At 28.9% G+C, this 16,374-nt stretch overlaps 1 protein-coding gene across 4 annotated transcripts in view; it reads left to right on the forward strand.

The window, feature by feature from the left end:
* Positions 1 to 16,374, forward strand: part of LOC107441786 (tyrosine-protein phosphatase 69D) — a 542,487-nt gene that overhangs the window by 414,773 nt on the left and 111,340 nt on the right. For all 4 annotated transcript variants that reach the window (XM_071183653.2, XM_071183654.2, XM_043039328.3 and 1 more), the window contains one exon: positions 15,138 to 15,345. In XM_071183653.2, coding sequence (XP_071039754.1) covers positions 15,138 to 15,345 — 208 coding nt within the window. The remainder of the gene's footprint in view (positions 1 to 15,137; positions 15,346 to 16,374) is intronic.

Here is a 16,374-nt window from a genome sequence, read left to right on the forward strand (position 1 = left end):
AATTTAATATTTTAATAAATTAGAATTTACTAGAATTTTGTCTACCACTACATGTAATTAATTTAAACAGGTGTATTAAAAATCAAATGGAAAATCGGTAATGTTCAAATCTCTTCAAGAAGGTTTTATAAGAGTTCGGCTTTTATTCGCTATCACTGATAAATATATTTCGCAGGTAACTCAAACATTGGAGTATAAACATTAATCATTCCGTGGAAATTTATTTTAATAACTTTTCACATAATATATAAAATATCAAAGTTAATAATAATTAAATAAACTTTTTTTAATGTACAAAAAGATAACTAAGAAAAATATCAAAAAATTTTTACCAGTTCAGCAATATTTTGAAAGGGCTAAAATTATTTTAAATTGCTTATGTCTTTATATAATATAACAAGAGAGTAAAATGATATAACATAGCCAATCGCAGAAGACTTGCGGTTAGTAACGCACGAAACAGCCAATCAATATATATATATAATACATTTCCACGCATTCCATACATTTATATACATTTCCACGTACTATGGAGAGGTGGTGAAGAAATAATGTCGTTAACAAGGAAATGAGCTTTCATATGAATAAAATAATATAAATAAAACAATATATATATATATATTATTAAAAGATTATTCTTCATAAACAAACAGGAAGTATTAGTGTATCCGAGAAACTATCCGGAATTTAATCTCATATGCAATCTATGAGCATCTCTTTTCACAGACTCCCTTCAAACAAAGAGTCTAAAGTGAAAAATATCATCAATTTGTTTACTGATTGAAGTGTGGCAGGTAAAGTAAGAAATGGTCGAAAAGTGTCAAATGCTGGTAGAAACTAGATCAAAATTGAAATTGCTGGTTTTCAAAATATCTGTTTAATCTGTTAGACTAACCACTGCAACACAATGTTTAATCTGTAACACAATATCTATTACGCTTGCCACTTTGAATAACTAATTTACCCTAACCAATTACTTCATCAGTTTGGACAAATTAAACATATTTTCGCCTAATTCGAGTTCATGTGCAAGCTGTAAGTTTTCTTTCAATCTTTGTTTTTTTCGGCCGTTTTATATTAGAACTGTAACAGCTATTTAATACGTTAAGAAACTCTAATTCTAAGAAAGTTTTAACGTCTCTTTCTTATTATTTTCACGAAGGAAAAAAAAGTTCTAAGATTCGATTGACTTCCCCGCAGGCTATGTGATGCAGTCAACAAATCGATCGCCCCTATGATGCTCTTCAACAATGTTGCTTCTAAATCTGTATGGGGAAAAAACAGAAATAGAAAAACGAAAACTGTTGAAACCAGAGTAAAAGTTGAAATGGGACCAATAGATGAAGTTATCTCTGAAGAAACATGTGTGAGTCTATTGGAGGGGGGTTACCATCAAACGCAAGAAAGGAGATCTTCTGCCTTAAAAGTAAGCTTCAACATCCTGGGGGAAGATTAGGGGATAAAAGAAACACTTCTCCTTTGAATCGAAAGTCCTTTTTTCCCTCTTGAAAATCCCTGCAATATCGTTGCAGACACCCTCAATATGTACTAGTAATGATTGTTGAAGTGGATTTCCTCTAGCAAATCCCCGAAAGTCAACTTGTCTTGTTTTCTTGTAATGTTCGTGGAATAATGAGCTCAATAGTGAGGAAAATTGAACTCAGTTATGTCTTACGTGAGTTTTACGCATACATAGTTTTAATGGAGGAATGTTCCATTTAAACAAAGTACCTCATAATATAATCCTTGCTAAATCCCAGTTCTAAATACTCGTTTTCTCTGTAAAGGTTGAATAGAAGATGAAAATAATCAAAAAATCAATACTGAAAAACACTACGAAATCATGCCTTAAAGTAAAAGACAAAACGGACAATAGTTTTTTGAACAATAGTTAGATTCCATGATAGTTAAAAGAAAAAGAAACTTAAAATGATTGTATGGAGAAAGCACACAAAATTAAAATGCAAAAAGGTTATACAATGTAAGAAATTCCAGATTAAATTATGGTAAAAAGTACCAGAACTGGGGTTGTCGGTACTTTTTACCATAAACTCCAGTTTTATTGGAGTACGTTGCGGAACAAAGAGTCTGATATACCGTAATTTTTACAGTAATGAATGCCGTAAAAATAACTGAATCACATTAAAGTTTAAATAATGGTGCAATATTTTTCGGTAAAATTAGATTTTACGGTAAAATGAATTTTACGGATGAAGCCTCCAAAGTGCCGGTACTTTATATCGGAATTTGATCCTTACAGTGTAGTAATTATAATTTTTTTTTAATTTAAAATATATTTATGGTAAAACCAGATGATGCATTACGTTATTACTTGCTAAATCCCTTTCTAAATACCCGTTTTCTTCGTAAGGGTTGAATAAAAACAGAAAATAATCAAAAAATCAATACTGAAAAACACTACGAAATCATGCCTTAAAGTAAAGACGCAACGGACGTAACTAATGAAGCTAAAATAATTCCATTTATTATTATTTGTTGATTTTCTCTGTGACTTTACGTAGTTAAATTATTAAAACAAGCTTTTGTTGTTTATCCCATCAGAATAGAGATTGTATTCAGTATCACTTGGTATTATGCTATTGCTCTCAGCCAACTCATGATTGTCCAAATTTTTCACTATCAGGTAATTTTCTAAGGTGCTTAAACCTTTCGTAGGGCAATAAGATACACCAACCTTAATATAAGTTCTATCCTTGTTAAACTTGAAGTTAAAAATATACAATTCATATGTTAAAATAGTATGTCATAATGTTAGTAAATATACACATCGTAGATTAATATCTAAGAGAAGAAAACATCATTGAAACTTGACGAATCATTATCGAGGTGAGTCTTAGTATCAAAATCAGCTTAATTTTCAGGCATTGAATGATGTTTAGAATAATCACCTTTTATTGCACTTTTCTCTATTAGAAAGTTAAAATTATTTAAAGGTTTTAGATCTTATTTTATTATGATTGATCATTATAATGTTTCTGCAGACTTAAACAACATCATTATTTTTAACCTCACATTCATTTAATTAAAAAACAAGAAACTATATTTGTGTCATAAAGTATAGCATGAGCTTTCTAAGAAGTATAGTTTAAACAAAAAAAAAGAAGATAGGAAGTGACATATATTAATTATTACATTAAATTAAAATGACGTATGAAATAAAAAGGGATTGCATATAAAGTGAGTTAAATAAAATAATAGATAATAAAATAAGATCTATGAAATTAAAAGAAGTGACTTATTGAATGAGTAGAAATAACGTATAAAGAGAAAAGTTTCATATGAAATAGAATGACATTGGAAATGAAAATGGAAAAATGTACACATAAAAAGAAAAAGAAAAAATTGCAGGTAAATTTAGCAAAAATTATTTTTATAAATAAAAATGTGATCCATTCGCCATTTTTAACTTTTATGTACTCTTGACGTATGAGTTCGATTTATTATTTATCATCAGATTTATGATATCGAATAGCATTTACTCAAAAGTTAAGTTACTCTAAAAAACATAAAAATGGAAATATTGGAGGGAATTGCTATTTTGATCATACCATAGCAAGCTAGTAAACATATAGTATCCGTGTAAGAGGATCGTTAAAGAAATTTGCTATAGAATGTAAGTGACTGATCAATAATGTAACTGTTTCTGTAAGGAAAGACAATGAAAAAAAACATCATGAATAAAGCCAAACACGAAACACCTGCTCCCTTTTTCTTCCTTAAATTCAGATATTCAATATCGATGATTTGTTTTTATGGAATTATCTTAGAAGTCATATAAACACACACTTTTGTTGCATTACTTCCCAAGCAATCGATATTTTGTGGACATTTTACAACAAGCAAACTGATTTTAAGTTTGTTTTCTTGTTTTGTTTTTTTTTTGCTTCATGTAGAAAATAATTTAAAGTTTCTCTAACAAAGAAAGTTTCCTTGCGAATTTTTATGCGGAACATTAAATAACATTCAAAATATTCTCCATATAACACAGTGGTTTTCTCCTTATAACAAACGCATCAGACGTTTTTTATAAGGAACATTAAATAACATTCAAAATATTCTCCATATAACACAGTGTTTTTCTCCTTATAACAAGCGTATCAGACTTTTATTTTTCTCGCTTTTTATCCTTTTTCAAATTTTTCAGAGGCTTAGCTTTTCGATTTTCGTCATTTTAAGAATTTTTTACGCACTTATCTTTCTGAATTTCGTCATTTTTGAAGAAAGTTGCAATTCAAAATAAAAAAATTATTTCATGTGGTGGGGTAAGATTTTGTTTTCTGAGCATTTTGTTCATGCAATAAAAATAAATGTTTCTTATAAAGTTGTAATATGTATTGGGAGTACAAATTAGTTCGGTTCGTTTTCAAGAAATGGCTCTGCTGTTATGAATGTATCATAGTGACAGCTGGTTTCGATGATTTCAGAGAGGTTAAACATCTGTAATTAATATTCAGTTTATATCGCTTTGAGTTTCATACAAAAACCGTGTTTTTTACTTTGTCGAATATGTCAAGTTTTGTGGTAACTAAGCATCATTTGCGGAAGGTTTTATGTTTCTGCTTTAATTGGAAGGAAAGTGCAGCTGAAGCGCATCGAATGCTTGTAGAAGTTTATGATGACAATGCTCCAACTGATAAATCATGTAAGCAATGGTTTCGACTTTTCAAGAATGGTGAATGAAGAATGGTGAATAATGTTGTATACTGTGAGCTGCTACAACTTGGGGATTCCATTACAGGCGATCGGTATAGGTTACAATTGATTCGTTTGAGCCGTTGATTGAGGAGAAAAACGGGCGGAATACAAGCAAAGACATGACAAAGGTATTCTTCTGCATAATAACGGTCGGTCTGATGTCGCAAAAGTCGTAAAAAATTATTTGGAAACGCTCAAGTGGAATATTTTTCCTCACCCGCTGTATTTACTAGACATTGCTGCTTCTGATTACTGGTTGTTCCGACGAATGCAGCACAATTTGGCAGGTCACCAGTTCACTTCTCTTCCAGAAATCGAAAATTGGCTCCTAACTTGGATCGCCTGAAAGATTAGACATTTTTCTGAGATGGAATTCGAAGATTGCCTGAGAGGTGGGAAAAAGTAGCAGTCAGAGATGGACAATACTTTGATTAATCATTTGTTCATTCATTTTGTTCTGAAATAAATGCATTTTTGATCCCCAAAAAAAAAACGGATCGAACTAATTTGTACTCCAATATTATTTTTCATGAACTCTTGAACTTATCAAACCGATTTAAAATCCCCAATATTTATTTATATATCGTCAAACATCTCTAATTTCCCTAAAACGATTTTTTTAGCAAATCGGAACCAATCGATTTCGTTGTAAATAATATTTTTTTCTGTGTTGAGAAAATAAATAGAAAAGAAAACATGCATCCGGCTGCCTTTTCTGCCTCTGTCGCTTGAAGCAGATTTAGTTGTCAGACGAGATATAATTGATTTTTAAATTCTTAAAATTTTACCTCATTATTTAAATATACTTCATGAATAAAATATTACTTGTTACTTCCGCGCTTTAAGCGTTTCGATATCACTTATTTTTGCAGTTTTTAGTTTTTCATAAAAGAATAAGAACGCGAGTAAATAAGATAATAAAAGGAACTGCATGTTTGAGCTCTTTTGACGAAGGAAATAAAAGAAAGCTACTTTTGATTGCCTTAAACTCGGAATAAAACTTTAACTTCATTGCTCTATATATGCTATATATGTATACTGTAATATTAAACTTAAAAGGAAAACAATAAAGCAATAAAAAATGTATCTACCTTTTGCAAAAATCAGCGATTTGGTGGGATTGCATAACTTAGATAAAAGCCATTAAATATCTATAAATAATCCTAAACACTTCTTTTGAAAATTTCGAATGTGTTTGGAGGATTTTAACTCTAACGCAGAAAATGACACCGATGTTTCGCGCTGTATTCCATAACCACAAATTATTAAAATGCTAAATATGATATTTTTCCCTTATTTTTGATTATTTTGTCCCTTATTAAATTGCTACAAAATACTAAAAAATTATGTTTAATAAAAATTCTGCATCAAAGAATTAATACAAAAAGAAAATTTAAAGGTTTTAGTTTAATTATTTTTAATCATGACGTAACAATCTGTTAACCGTCAAGAAATAAAAAAATTTGCTGAAAATCGTGATGGTAAATGACGCGAGCAAGGTGCAGAGCTCCTAATTAATTCTAAATTTATTATGCATGCAGTTTTATATTTGAATAATAATATTAAAGCAAGGTTACATTAATTGCAAAATAGATTATCAGACTGATTTAATAGCCGAACTAACCAAATACTTTTTGATTTGTAAAGTGCGCTGAAAAATAAGCGGATCAGCCTGAATAACTTTTTAACCTAATAATCGGATTTTCACGTTCTAGGACTCAATCTAAATGGTTTGAGATGATGACCTCAAATATGCGAATTATTCAGTGCATACGATATTTTAAGTTACGAAATCAGACACAAAAACGTATTTTCTCTGAATAAAGATAATTTTCGTTTTAATGATAGTCGAAAAAAATGGAATTGTAAGGTACACAATTTTTTCGATCATTTTAAAGATTACAATTTTAATTGGCAAAATACAAAACTTGAGTGAAATCGGTCGAATAGTTTCTGTAAAAACAAATTTTGAAAAAGTCGCATCTGATTTCGTAACTTAAATTATAGTCTGCACTTATTTATTAGCATGTTAAAGGTCACTCATTTGGAACCTTAAGACTGAGTCCTAGAAAGTGATGATCCGATTATTAGATCAAAAGTTACAGAGGATGATCAGTTTCAGTTGAGTCGTTTCTCAATTGATAAAAAGTTTATAAAAACTTCGAATATGGAGTTAACGCATCGACTAACATTAGGCACAAGTATAAAAAAAAAAAACTTATGTTTATTTAAGTTATGGTCCATCTGAAAAACAATTTATATCGTTTTCTTTTTCTTCTTGTCGCATATTCCGAATAATTCCTAAGTTTATTTCTTCCTCTTGTTCGAATTTTGTCTAATTTAATTGTAATAAAAAATAACTGAATTTGAAATCCATATGCAATCCCCATTGTTTGAACTTTGCTTTAAATGAATATTTTAGTATCTTAACAACATTTATCATTTGCAAAATAATTAAATTAATGAACTAGCTTTGTTATTAAATAAAAATTGTCTACTTAATTTTGGCATAACATAACATTTTAGAGAATTCAGCATCGAATGTTCTTTTTCCTCCTAAATAGATAACAGAACGCTACTCGGTGATAATTTAATTTTCAACAATTCCGAATAGCTTTGTTGCCAAAATTGTTTTCCTAAATGCAATTAGAATCAATAGACATGTGAGAAAAGGATGGGGCGAGTCCAGAGTTAAATTTCATTGCTAGTACGCTCAAATCACGTGACTTTTTTATCGATCGAGTTGAGAGGGAACACGTATGTCCAACCAACATTGGGTTAGAGAAAAAGGTGTGTGTGTCTGGAAAATCCCCGTTCGTCAGACGATCTCAGGTAAATGATCTGGAAAAACCATGCCCACATTGACATTTATTCGAAGGCCCGAACACCTGCGTCTTCCCTGAAAGCGAAGTCTGATGACCAAAGCCACAACGGTGAGTTTAGCGCTCTTAATAGTTTTAATATCGTTTGCTCGTAAAATTTTATCAGTGGGTAAGTGGCAACAGCGAGTGTAATCGTCTGTTCTTTCATTGAGAAAGGTAACGGTGTGATGCAATCGATAAGTTTCGATCTCTTTCCTTTTTTTCTACCGCTTATGGGCATTCCAGTTATAGAGCTATAGGAGCATTCACCTCCGAGATGTCTTTATTTTTATCTTTTGGGCTTTGTCTTAGAATAGAATCCGCTTTCATTTGGGAGAAAAAGTTTCACAAACTATCATATCAAAAGAAACTTTTTTATTAATTTTCTTTCCGTACGTTTCGTATTAAAAAGAAAATAACATTCTGATATATTTGTTAAAAATAATTGAAGTAGATTGAAAGAGTGTAAGAGAGTATTATTTTCAAACAATGACTGCTGTCTATTTTTGAAAAAAATTGTAGAATGCGTAGAAACTATCTCAGATCAAGATAATTATAATAATTTGTCAAGTTAGTATTATCTATATATTATTTATAGATTTCCTAAATTCTTTTATAAAAATTAATGATGAGTTTTTCTACTTTTCTTAAACTTATTTCTACTTCTTTTCAAATGCTTAAAAAATTGCACTTTTATTTCAATTCTCATCGTTTTTCTTTTTTTCGTTTCTCTCATGTCGAACTTAAACTGATGTTAAAACTTTTATTTCTTGCTTCTCCACAAAATGATTGTTCATATCTTCTAAATTTCAAAAAGATTCATATGTCCATAATTAAATTTAATAATTAATACGTATCGTAATTGTGGGAAATTTAAAATACATTCTTCTTTATTTTTAAGAATGTACTTTACATTTTTACTCTTGTTTTCAAACATTTTTATGCTCATTTTTTCAAAATAAAATAAGGAACGCATGTATCTATAATTGTAAGATTACCCAAAAAAAATTCGAAACCGTAATATGCTTCAACACTAAAAGAGTAATGACTTTTTACACACATTTTTTTTAAAAATATAAGAAAGGGAATAATTTTAAATTTAAACTTTTTTAATTTAATTTAATTTTAATATCGAAACAATTTTGGTGTGTATTGATACTTTAGTTTTATGTGAATAAAAAACCATTTTTAAAGCAAAGAAAATTTCTAATTTTAGAAAATATTTGAAAAATCATCTCTCAAACAATTTCAAATTTAACATTAAGCTTTATACTAATGAAACGGCATTAATGAATAAAATAATCTTTTCATTTTTCAAAAATGAAGAAATCTGGTGAGCTTAATGCCCATTTGAAGAATGCTTAAACTGCAGAACATTAAAATAACAACAAAACTTATAAATTTCTTATTATATTTATAACCATATAAATTTCGTAAATTATAACCATATAAATTTCGATCAATTTCAATTCAATCTTTCACCTACTTATTTTAACGTGCATTTAATCTTTACTATGTGAAACATAATAAACCTACACTTTGCGTTTCTTCGATTTATTATAATTTATCGAATTATTGCATTTCTCGAGATTTATTTTAAGTGCCGCATCTAATTAATTATAATATCCCAACTGATTTTTTTTTCAGATTTTTCTTGAAATACAATAGAGTAATATACTGAACATATTAGAGCAAAAACATACTTAATAAGGAAATTTAGCATAAAAACTTCCATTTAAATCCTTCCTAGACGATTTTTTGATGAAATCAACCCCCATTTGCGTTGCATAGTGAGGAAAACCACAAAAACCGCAAGAGGATTGATTCTAACCCATGATCCGTCTGCCATTGTGGTCGGTATGAGTCAGGCGAAGAATTCTTAACAAGCATCCATCGAACTAATATTCGAACCTGGTTAATCTCATCGGGAAAGATGAATGCTGATGATCCTATCCCCTTAGCCACAGAGGCTCAAACAATGCTTTTTAGCGATTAATATGCTACATTTATAACTGATGTGGCTTATAATAGTTAGTCATGATAGTTTAGTTTTGCTTATTTTTAACCAGCACTCAATTTGCTAAATTTATTTAATTTTATAAATTTCGCTGAACAGTTGACCCAATACTGAGTTTACGATCATCTATGACCAATTCCGTAGCTTATACTTTTGAACCCAGCATAGAAGACAAGGGAACTCCTGAACCATGCATTGACACAAACTGTCCTTCCTGGAGGAATTTTTGATGAATCTAACCCTCATTTGGGTTCACGAAGAGGAAAACCAAAAAAAACTTCCCATGGTCAATCTGATTGCACTTGGATTTTAATCCATGATAGTTACTTTTACTATACAACCGAAAGCCAGAACCATACATTTAGGATGCTTTGCACAATATTTCTTAGAATAAAATTAGTTTGTTAGTCAAATATACATGCCACAGACGGAAAGTTAATATGAATTCCGAGGGGAATAGAAGTTAAATATTATAAAAGTATTTTATGCAATTGGCATATTTATCATAACAGATTATACGAAAACATAAATATCTTTATTATACAGCAACAAAGAAAAAATGCATTTTGTAAAAATTTATACGAGTAGTTTTTCAAATCAACCTGACAAGATTGAAATTACTTGATCATATAATCAACCACAATCAATAATTTTAGGAATTATGAAAGAGGATTGATGATTATTTGGCTATGACTAATTTTTCAATTAAAGACAAGAAGCACTCGTTTTTCACCTAAACAAACCATCTTACTGGCTACGCCGTAATAATATTTCTTTAAATAGTATAATTATCCACCTTCAGCTTCTAAAAATAATCCTAAAGCATTTATTGTAAGATTAAAACTAGCCCTATACAATAAATCTTTTAGTTTAAGTAAGTAAATTCTACAAATTTGTAGTACTCTGAAAAACTTTACCTTCTTCATCGATGAGATTACATTACCTTCTTCTTAAAATTTGGCATTAACTTTAAATAAAGTAATCATTCACACAATTTTTGGAATTTTTCAACATGGAAAGGTATTATACTACAGTTTTACAATATGGGATTTCAAACATAAATTCCAAAAACTGACCGATGCTGTAATATGAGACAAAAAAAAATATTACTAGAATAAATTCATAAAATTGCATTCATACAGATTTTAATTTTTCTTTTCATACGTCCAACATTTTCAAAGAGTGAATTTTCAACAAAAATTTCAAAATCAAAAAAGCATGCTTTAATTTGAAAAAAATAGTTAAAAGCACAAATTTTTGGAAACACGATAAGTTAGCGAACTCTTTTATTTTTTAAAATTGTAGAATTTTCATTGTTTCAAGTTTATTATTTACATTAAAAGGGTCATTCTCACGAAAACTGTCATTTTTCAGTTCATAAAAATCCCGAAAAAGTAAAGTGAATAAAAAGCTCTGAAACTTTTTATATTAATAGAAATATGTAATGGCATTATAAAGAAAGTATATATCCCATAAATTATACTTAATATTTAAATTAATTAATTTTTAAATAATTAATTTATAATTAATTAATTTATAATAATTAATAATTAATTTAATAAATTAATTACTCGTAATTAATTTAATAAATTAGTTTATTAATTTTTTAATTTATTTTTCAAATTAGTTAATATGTAAATTAATTATTTTCACTATTTAAAAAGTGAGGGAATGACACTAATAGTGAGGGAATGATATTTTATTTTAATACATGTTTTTATCTAAGTTACATCTACCTAAAGTTTGAAAATGATAACATACTAAGTATATCTAATATTTATTATAATTTATTCTTATATATTTAATAGTTTTTACAGGTTTGAGAAATAAAATTGGCTGGCATGATTGAACAAAAAAAAATTTGATAATATACTCATCTTGAATCATTCCCTCACTTCAGCGTCATTCCCTTTATACACTAGTGAGGGAATGACGAATTCAATAAAATTTAAAAATAACAGTTAGGCCTAATTAATTTCTGAAGTCAATCACATACAATTATATTCATACAAGAAAGGAACATATAATTATCCACTTTCTCGATGAAGTTGTATTTTATTTTACTCTAAAAAATGACATGAGGAAATGACAAATGTAAAAAATTTTACTTGGTTTGATTCATTTAAATTTATTCCACAGCAAAGCTTCTTTAAGTTGAAGATGGAAACATACTGCAATTTTGTTCTATGATGCCAGTTGTTAACTTCTGAAGTTTTTATTAAAATATTTTTATTCTAAGAAGATTGCAGGTGATAGGAACATTGTTGTGAGGGAATGACGCGAAGCACTGGGGACAAAGTTTAAATTAGTGCTGTGTTAATATTTTTATCAGAAATTAAATTTAAAATTGATTTTCTGAATTCTATATTTCAGTTTTCTGAAATGAAAAGCACGAATTTGTAAAAAAAAAGAATTTTGTTTCAAAAACAATTTTTTTCTTTTTTTAAATCAGCAGTGGGGACAAGTGAGGGAATGACATATTGGTATATTTTAATTACCTAAAATAACTAAAAAATAAAAATTGATAATTCTATTTTTATTCTTTTGTTAGCTTGCATTCTGAAGGACACTTTCCCTGAATTTTTTTTTTTTCGTAAGCTGTAAAACAAAAATAAAATATACTGGGGACGTGAAAATGACTGTTTTTGTGAGAATGACCCATATATATATATATATATATATATATATATATATATATATATATATATATATATATATATATATATATATATATATATATATATATATATATATATATATATAATATATATATAAACATAAATTGCCTGCTTTGCAAATAATTTTAGCAAAGCAGGCAAATAATTTTAGCAAAGCAGGCAAAGCAGCAAAGCAGGCAATTTATGTTTCTCTTTTCTATTTTATATTTTTTCTTAAATAAACATCTATCTTCTAAAACTATTTATGATCAATTTTTAAAATTATCCTGTATAATATTACCTTGTGCACATCCATTTCGGGCCCATCCTTGGTAACTAACAAATCAAAACTCAGAATAACAAATCACTTCAGCAGTGCAGTAAGAACGACACTTTAGAACCCTTTTGTTACACTCAATTTGCGCTTTTGTTTTCATCTTTTGTTTTCATATTTTGTAATCTGGCAATCTTTCTGCGAAAACATTTTTAAATCATTCTTGAAAAATAACTGTCCATGTAAGTTGTTATGATTTTGCTACTCGCTTTATAGTCCCCCCTTTTTAATGTTTTTTATTTTATTTTTTCTTTTTATTTTATTTTATTATCTGTTTTTACATGTTATATTTACTTTTTATGATCTATTTTTATGTAGTTATTTTATAAAAAAAATTTTTTGAGTGCTCCTCACACTATTGTATTAATATATTTTGCTTTGGCTTTATTGATACAATATCAGAAAGCACTCTGTTTTGCGGATATAATCGTGTGGGCTGAAGAAAAGATTATATCTTTTTTTCCCGGCTTTTTTTCCGGTTTTTTAATTAACATTTCACTTTTTTTTTTTTTTTAAATAAAATGTTTGTTGTTTTTTACTTATTATTTCCCACCCCCTTTTTTTCATATGTCTATAATTTTTCTTTGTTTTATTCTTCATTTTGAACTTATCTAATGAGTGCTGTTTACTTGCAGCTTAAGCGCAATAAATGTTACTTATTGTTTTTCTTAACTTTCTTAGTGTTTTCTTGTATTTATTTATTTATTATATATATATATATATATATATATATATATATATATATATATATATATATATATATATATATATATATATATATATATATATATATATATATATATATATATATATATCGTGTGAGCTGATGAAGAGATTATATCTTTTTCACGGCTTTTTGATATTCTTTTTAAATATATAAAAAAAGAATTTATGTCTTTAAAAATATTTTATTTTAGCAATTTTATTCCTCCCTTTTCATTAATCTTTAATATTTTTTATGTTTTTAATTTATTTAACTTATCTAAATAGCATTCACTTATAAAACAAATTAGACATTATTACTAAATCCACAGTGATATAAATAATATTTTCTTGAAAGAGCGCAAATTTCTCATTCAAAATTCATTGATGCATTCAAAATGAGAGAAACAACTTTTGATATTACTCAAATGTAAACTTACTTTTGGAAATTTCTTTTTCTCTTGTAACGTTACGTTTTCCAGATAGATAGTTAGATTCAAATCTGAGGAGAAAAATAGTTAATTTTAGGTTTCATTGATATTTATAATTGAAAATAAGAAGAGTTTGAAATGATGTAGATAGTACGTTTGGTAACAGATTATATTTCGAACCCTTATATTAACTGCATATATTTTTAATTCCGATCAATAAATTTTTAATTTCACACACAGTTACGAACATTATCATTTTCGAATAATTAATTTATTTCAAACTGTAATTTGTTGATTTGCAGTGCAGACGTTTTGCAGTGTTGCAATGTCATTTGTAGAGACAAATCATTAATTAAAGCATATTAAAGATTCAAAATCAAACCATTCTAAGAATCTGATGCATAGAAACTAAATACATAAGGGTTAAATTATGGATGTGAGGCCATCGGAGACATTCCTTATAATAATAAGGATGAACATTAATAATGGTTATTTTCTCCTATTTTATACTTATTTCATAAATGCATAAGCATTTAAACTTCAATATCAATCGCATTTCAAAACTATCATAATACAAGGCGCATGCAGAAAGTAAGTTTCCCTATTTTTTTTTTTTAAAAAAAGAGCTCATACTTTCAGGAATATATTTATTGGCAACAAGTACAGCAATGTTTCAGATATTTTTCAACTTAGCCACCACCAGAATTGAGACACTTTTCGTATCGTGGGATCAACTTTTGCATCCCTCTGTCGTAGAACTCCACCGCCTGTAAATGAAACCAGCGTATGACAGACGTCTTCAGCTCTTCGTCGTTGCCAAAGCGCTCACCGGAGGACAGGGATTTTTTGAGGTGCAAGAAAACATGAAAATCGCTGGGAGCAAGATCAGGGTTGTAGGGTGGATGATCAAACAACTCCGAGCCAAATTTCTTCAAAACAGCTGCTGTGCGTCGAGCTGTATGCGGAAGAGCATTGCCATGCAGGAGCACAACACCTGCAGTAATCATTCCACGTCTCTTGTTTTGAATGGCACGTAGCAATTTCCGCAATGTTTCACAGTAACGGTCAGTGTTTGCTGTTTCACAACGTGGAGAGCTAAAGACGTCTGTCACACGCTGGTTCCATTTACAGGCGGTAGAGTTTTACGACAGAGGGATACAAAAGTTGATCCCACGATACGACAAGTGTCTCAATTCTGGTTGTGACTATGTTAAAAAATAGCTGAAACATTGCTGTACTTATTGCCAATAAATATGTTCCTGAAAGTAAGAGGGTTTTTTAAAAAAAAAAAAAATAGGGAAACTTACTTTCTGGATGTGCATTGTAATATACGAAAAGTTTCCTAAGTCGATCAAAACTGCTCAATTTTACACCTAGTTTAAGTAAACAACTGTATTTTCTCTTTTGCTTCATTCGCAGTGAAAATTTTGCCAGTGAGGTGGTGTTGGGAGACGAAGAGTTTAGCCTATGCGACCCTCGGTCAGAACCACCTTTCCGCGTCAGGAGATCCAGCCAAGAAGAGGTCGAGGAGGAGGAGCGAACCCTGAGGATCTACGATGGATCCCTGGATCCAGATACCAACTACTCAGGTTATGTTGAAGTTCAAGTTTGGGGTCCTGACGGGCAGGTATTTTACCTTTTATTATTCTAATGCCATAAACAAACCTTCGGAAATTTATACAGTAATATCATGAAATATAGCTCTTTTGCACTTCTATAAAGTATTTGTTATTGATATAAATATGTAATGTAATAAAATTAATATTTTTTTTATAAACTAGCTAAGGGGTGAAAATTTGTAAATAATCAATGACTTCGGTATAAATCAACACTACGCAATCACACGTAATACTGAAAGGCATAAATTTAAAAACTTGAATAATTTTTATTACTGTTTGTCGCTCATCCTGGTAACTTTACGTTATTAGATTAAAAAAGCATGTTTTCGGAAGTTTAAAAATTCAAATTATTCGGCCACAAAAATTATGTTATTAATCGTGGGGGGATAATCAAAACTTCCCAAATTAATTAAGTACAAAATTTACTTTTTCTTATTCCAATTACAAATACTTTTCCATTATTTAAGTTTATAGAAACATATTTAAGAAGTTTAACTAAAAGTAACTTACGAACGTTAAACGGACTAACTAAAAGCTTTAAATAATACGTAGGATCAATTATTAAAATTGGTTTCAGAAACTGCTGATTCAATTTCAAGAGACTTGCACAAGCATTTCTGGAATTATGACACAAACACCCAAATCCATTCTTTTATTACACTGATCAATAAAATGTAACTTTTTTTTTGTTAAAAAAACATTTTGCTCTAAATTCACGTATATAAAGATTTTTTTTTTTTGCAACAGGAAAGACTTTTCGTAATGCGAAATTAAAAATTGCATGCTGTTGTAAAAATTTTAGTTTTTTAAGTCACTTACAAAATTTAATTCAAATCAAAAATGTCATTTTTAACAATTCCCTACAGTATTTAATTGAGTAATGTCCTGTTTTCGTCCCCCAGCTATAGTTTTGTAAGCATGTTTGGTTTCCATTTTCCTTGGTATTCCATTTTTTAATAGTGAGAAAACTTGGTGGCGTAGAACCTCTGTATATAGCGCCAAGAGGAGTTCAGAAACCAACTATCAATAGTTTTCAG

Source organism: Parasteatoda tepidariorum, chromosome 7 (assembly GCF_982258835.1).
Source record: "Parasteatoda tepidariorum strain Cologne lab strain chromosome 7, Ptep-v5.0, whole genome shotgun sequence".
NCBI lineage: Eukaryota > Metazoa > Arthropoda > Arachnida > Araneae > Theridiidae > Parasteatoda > Parasteatoda tepidariorum.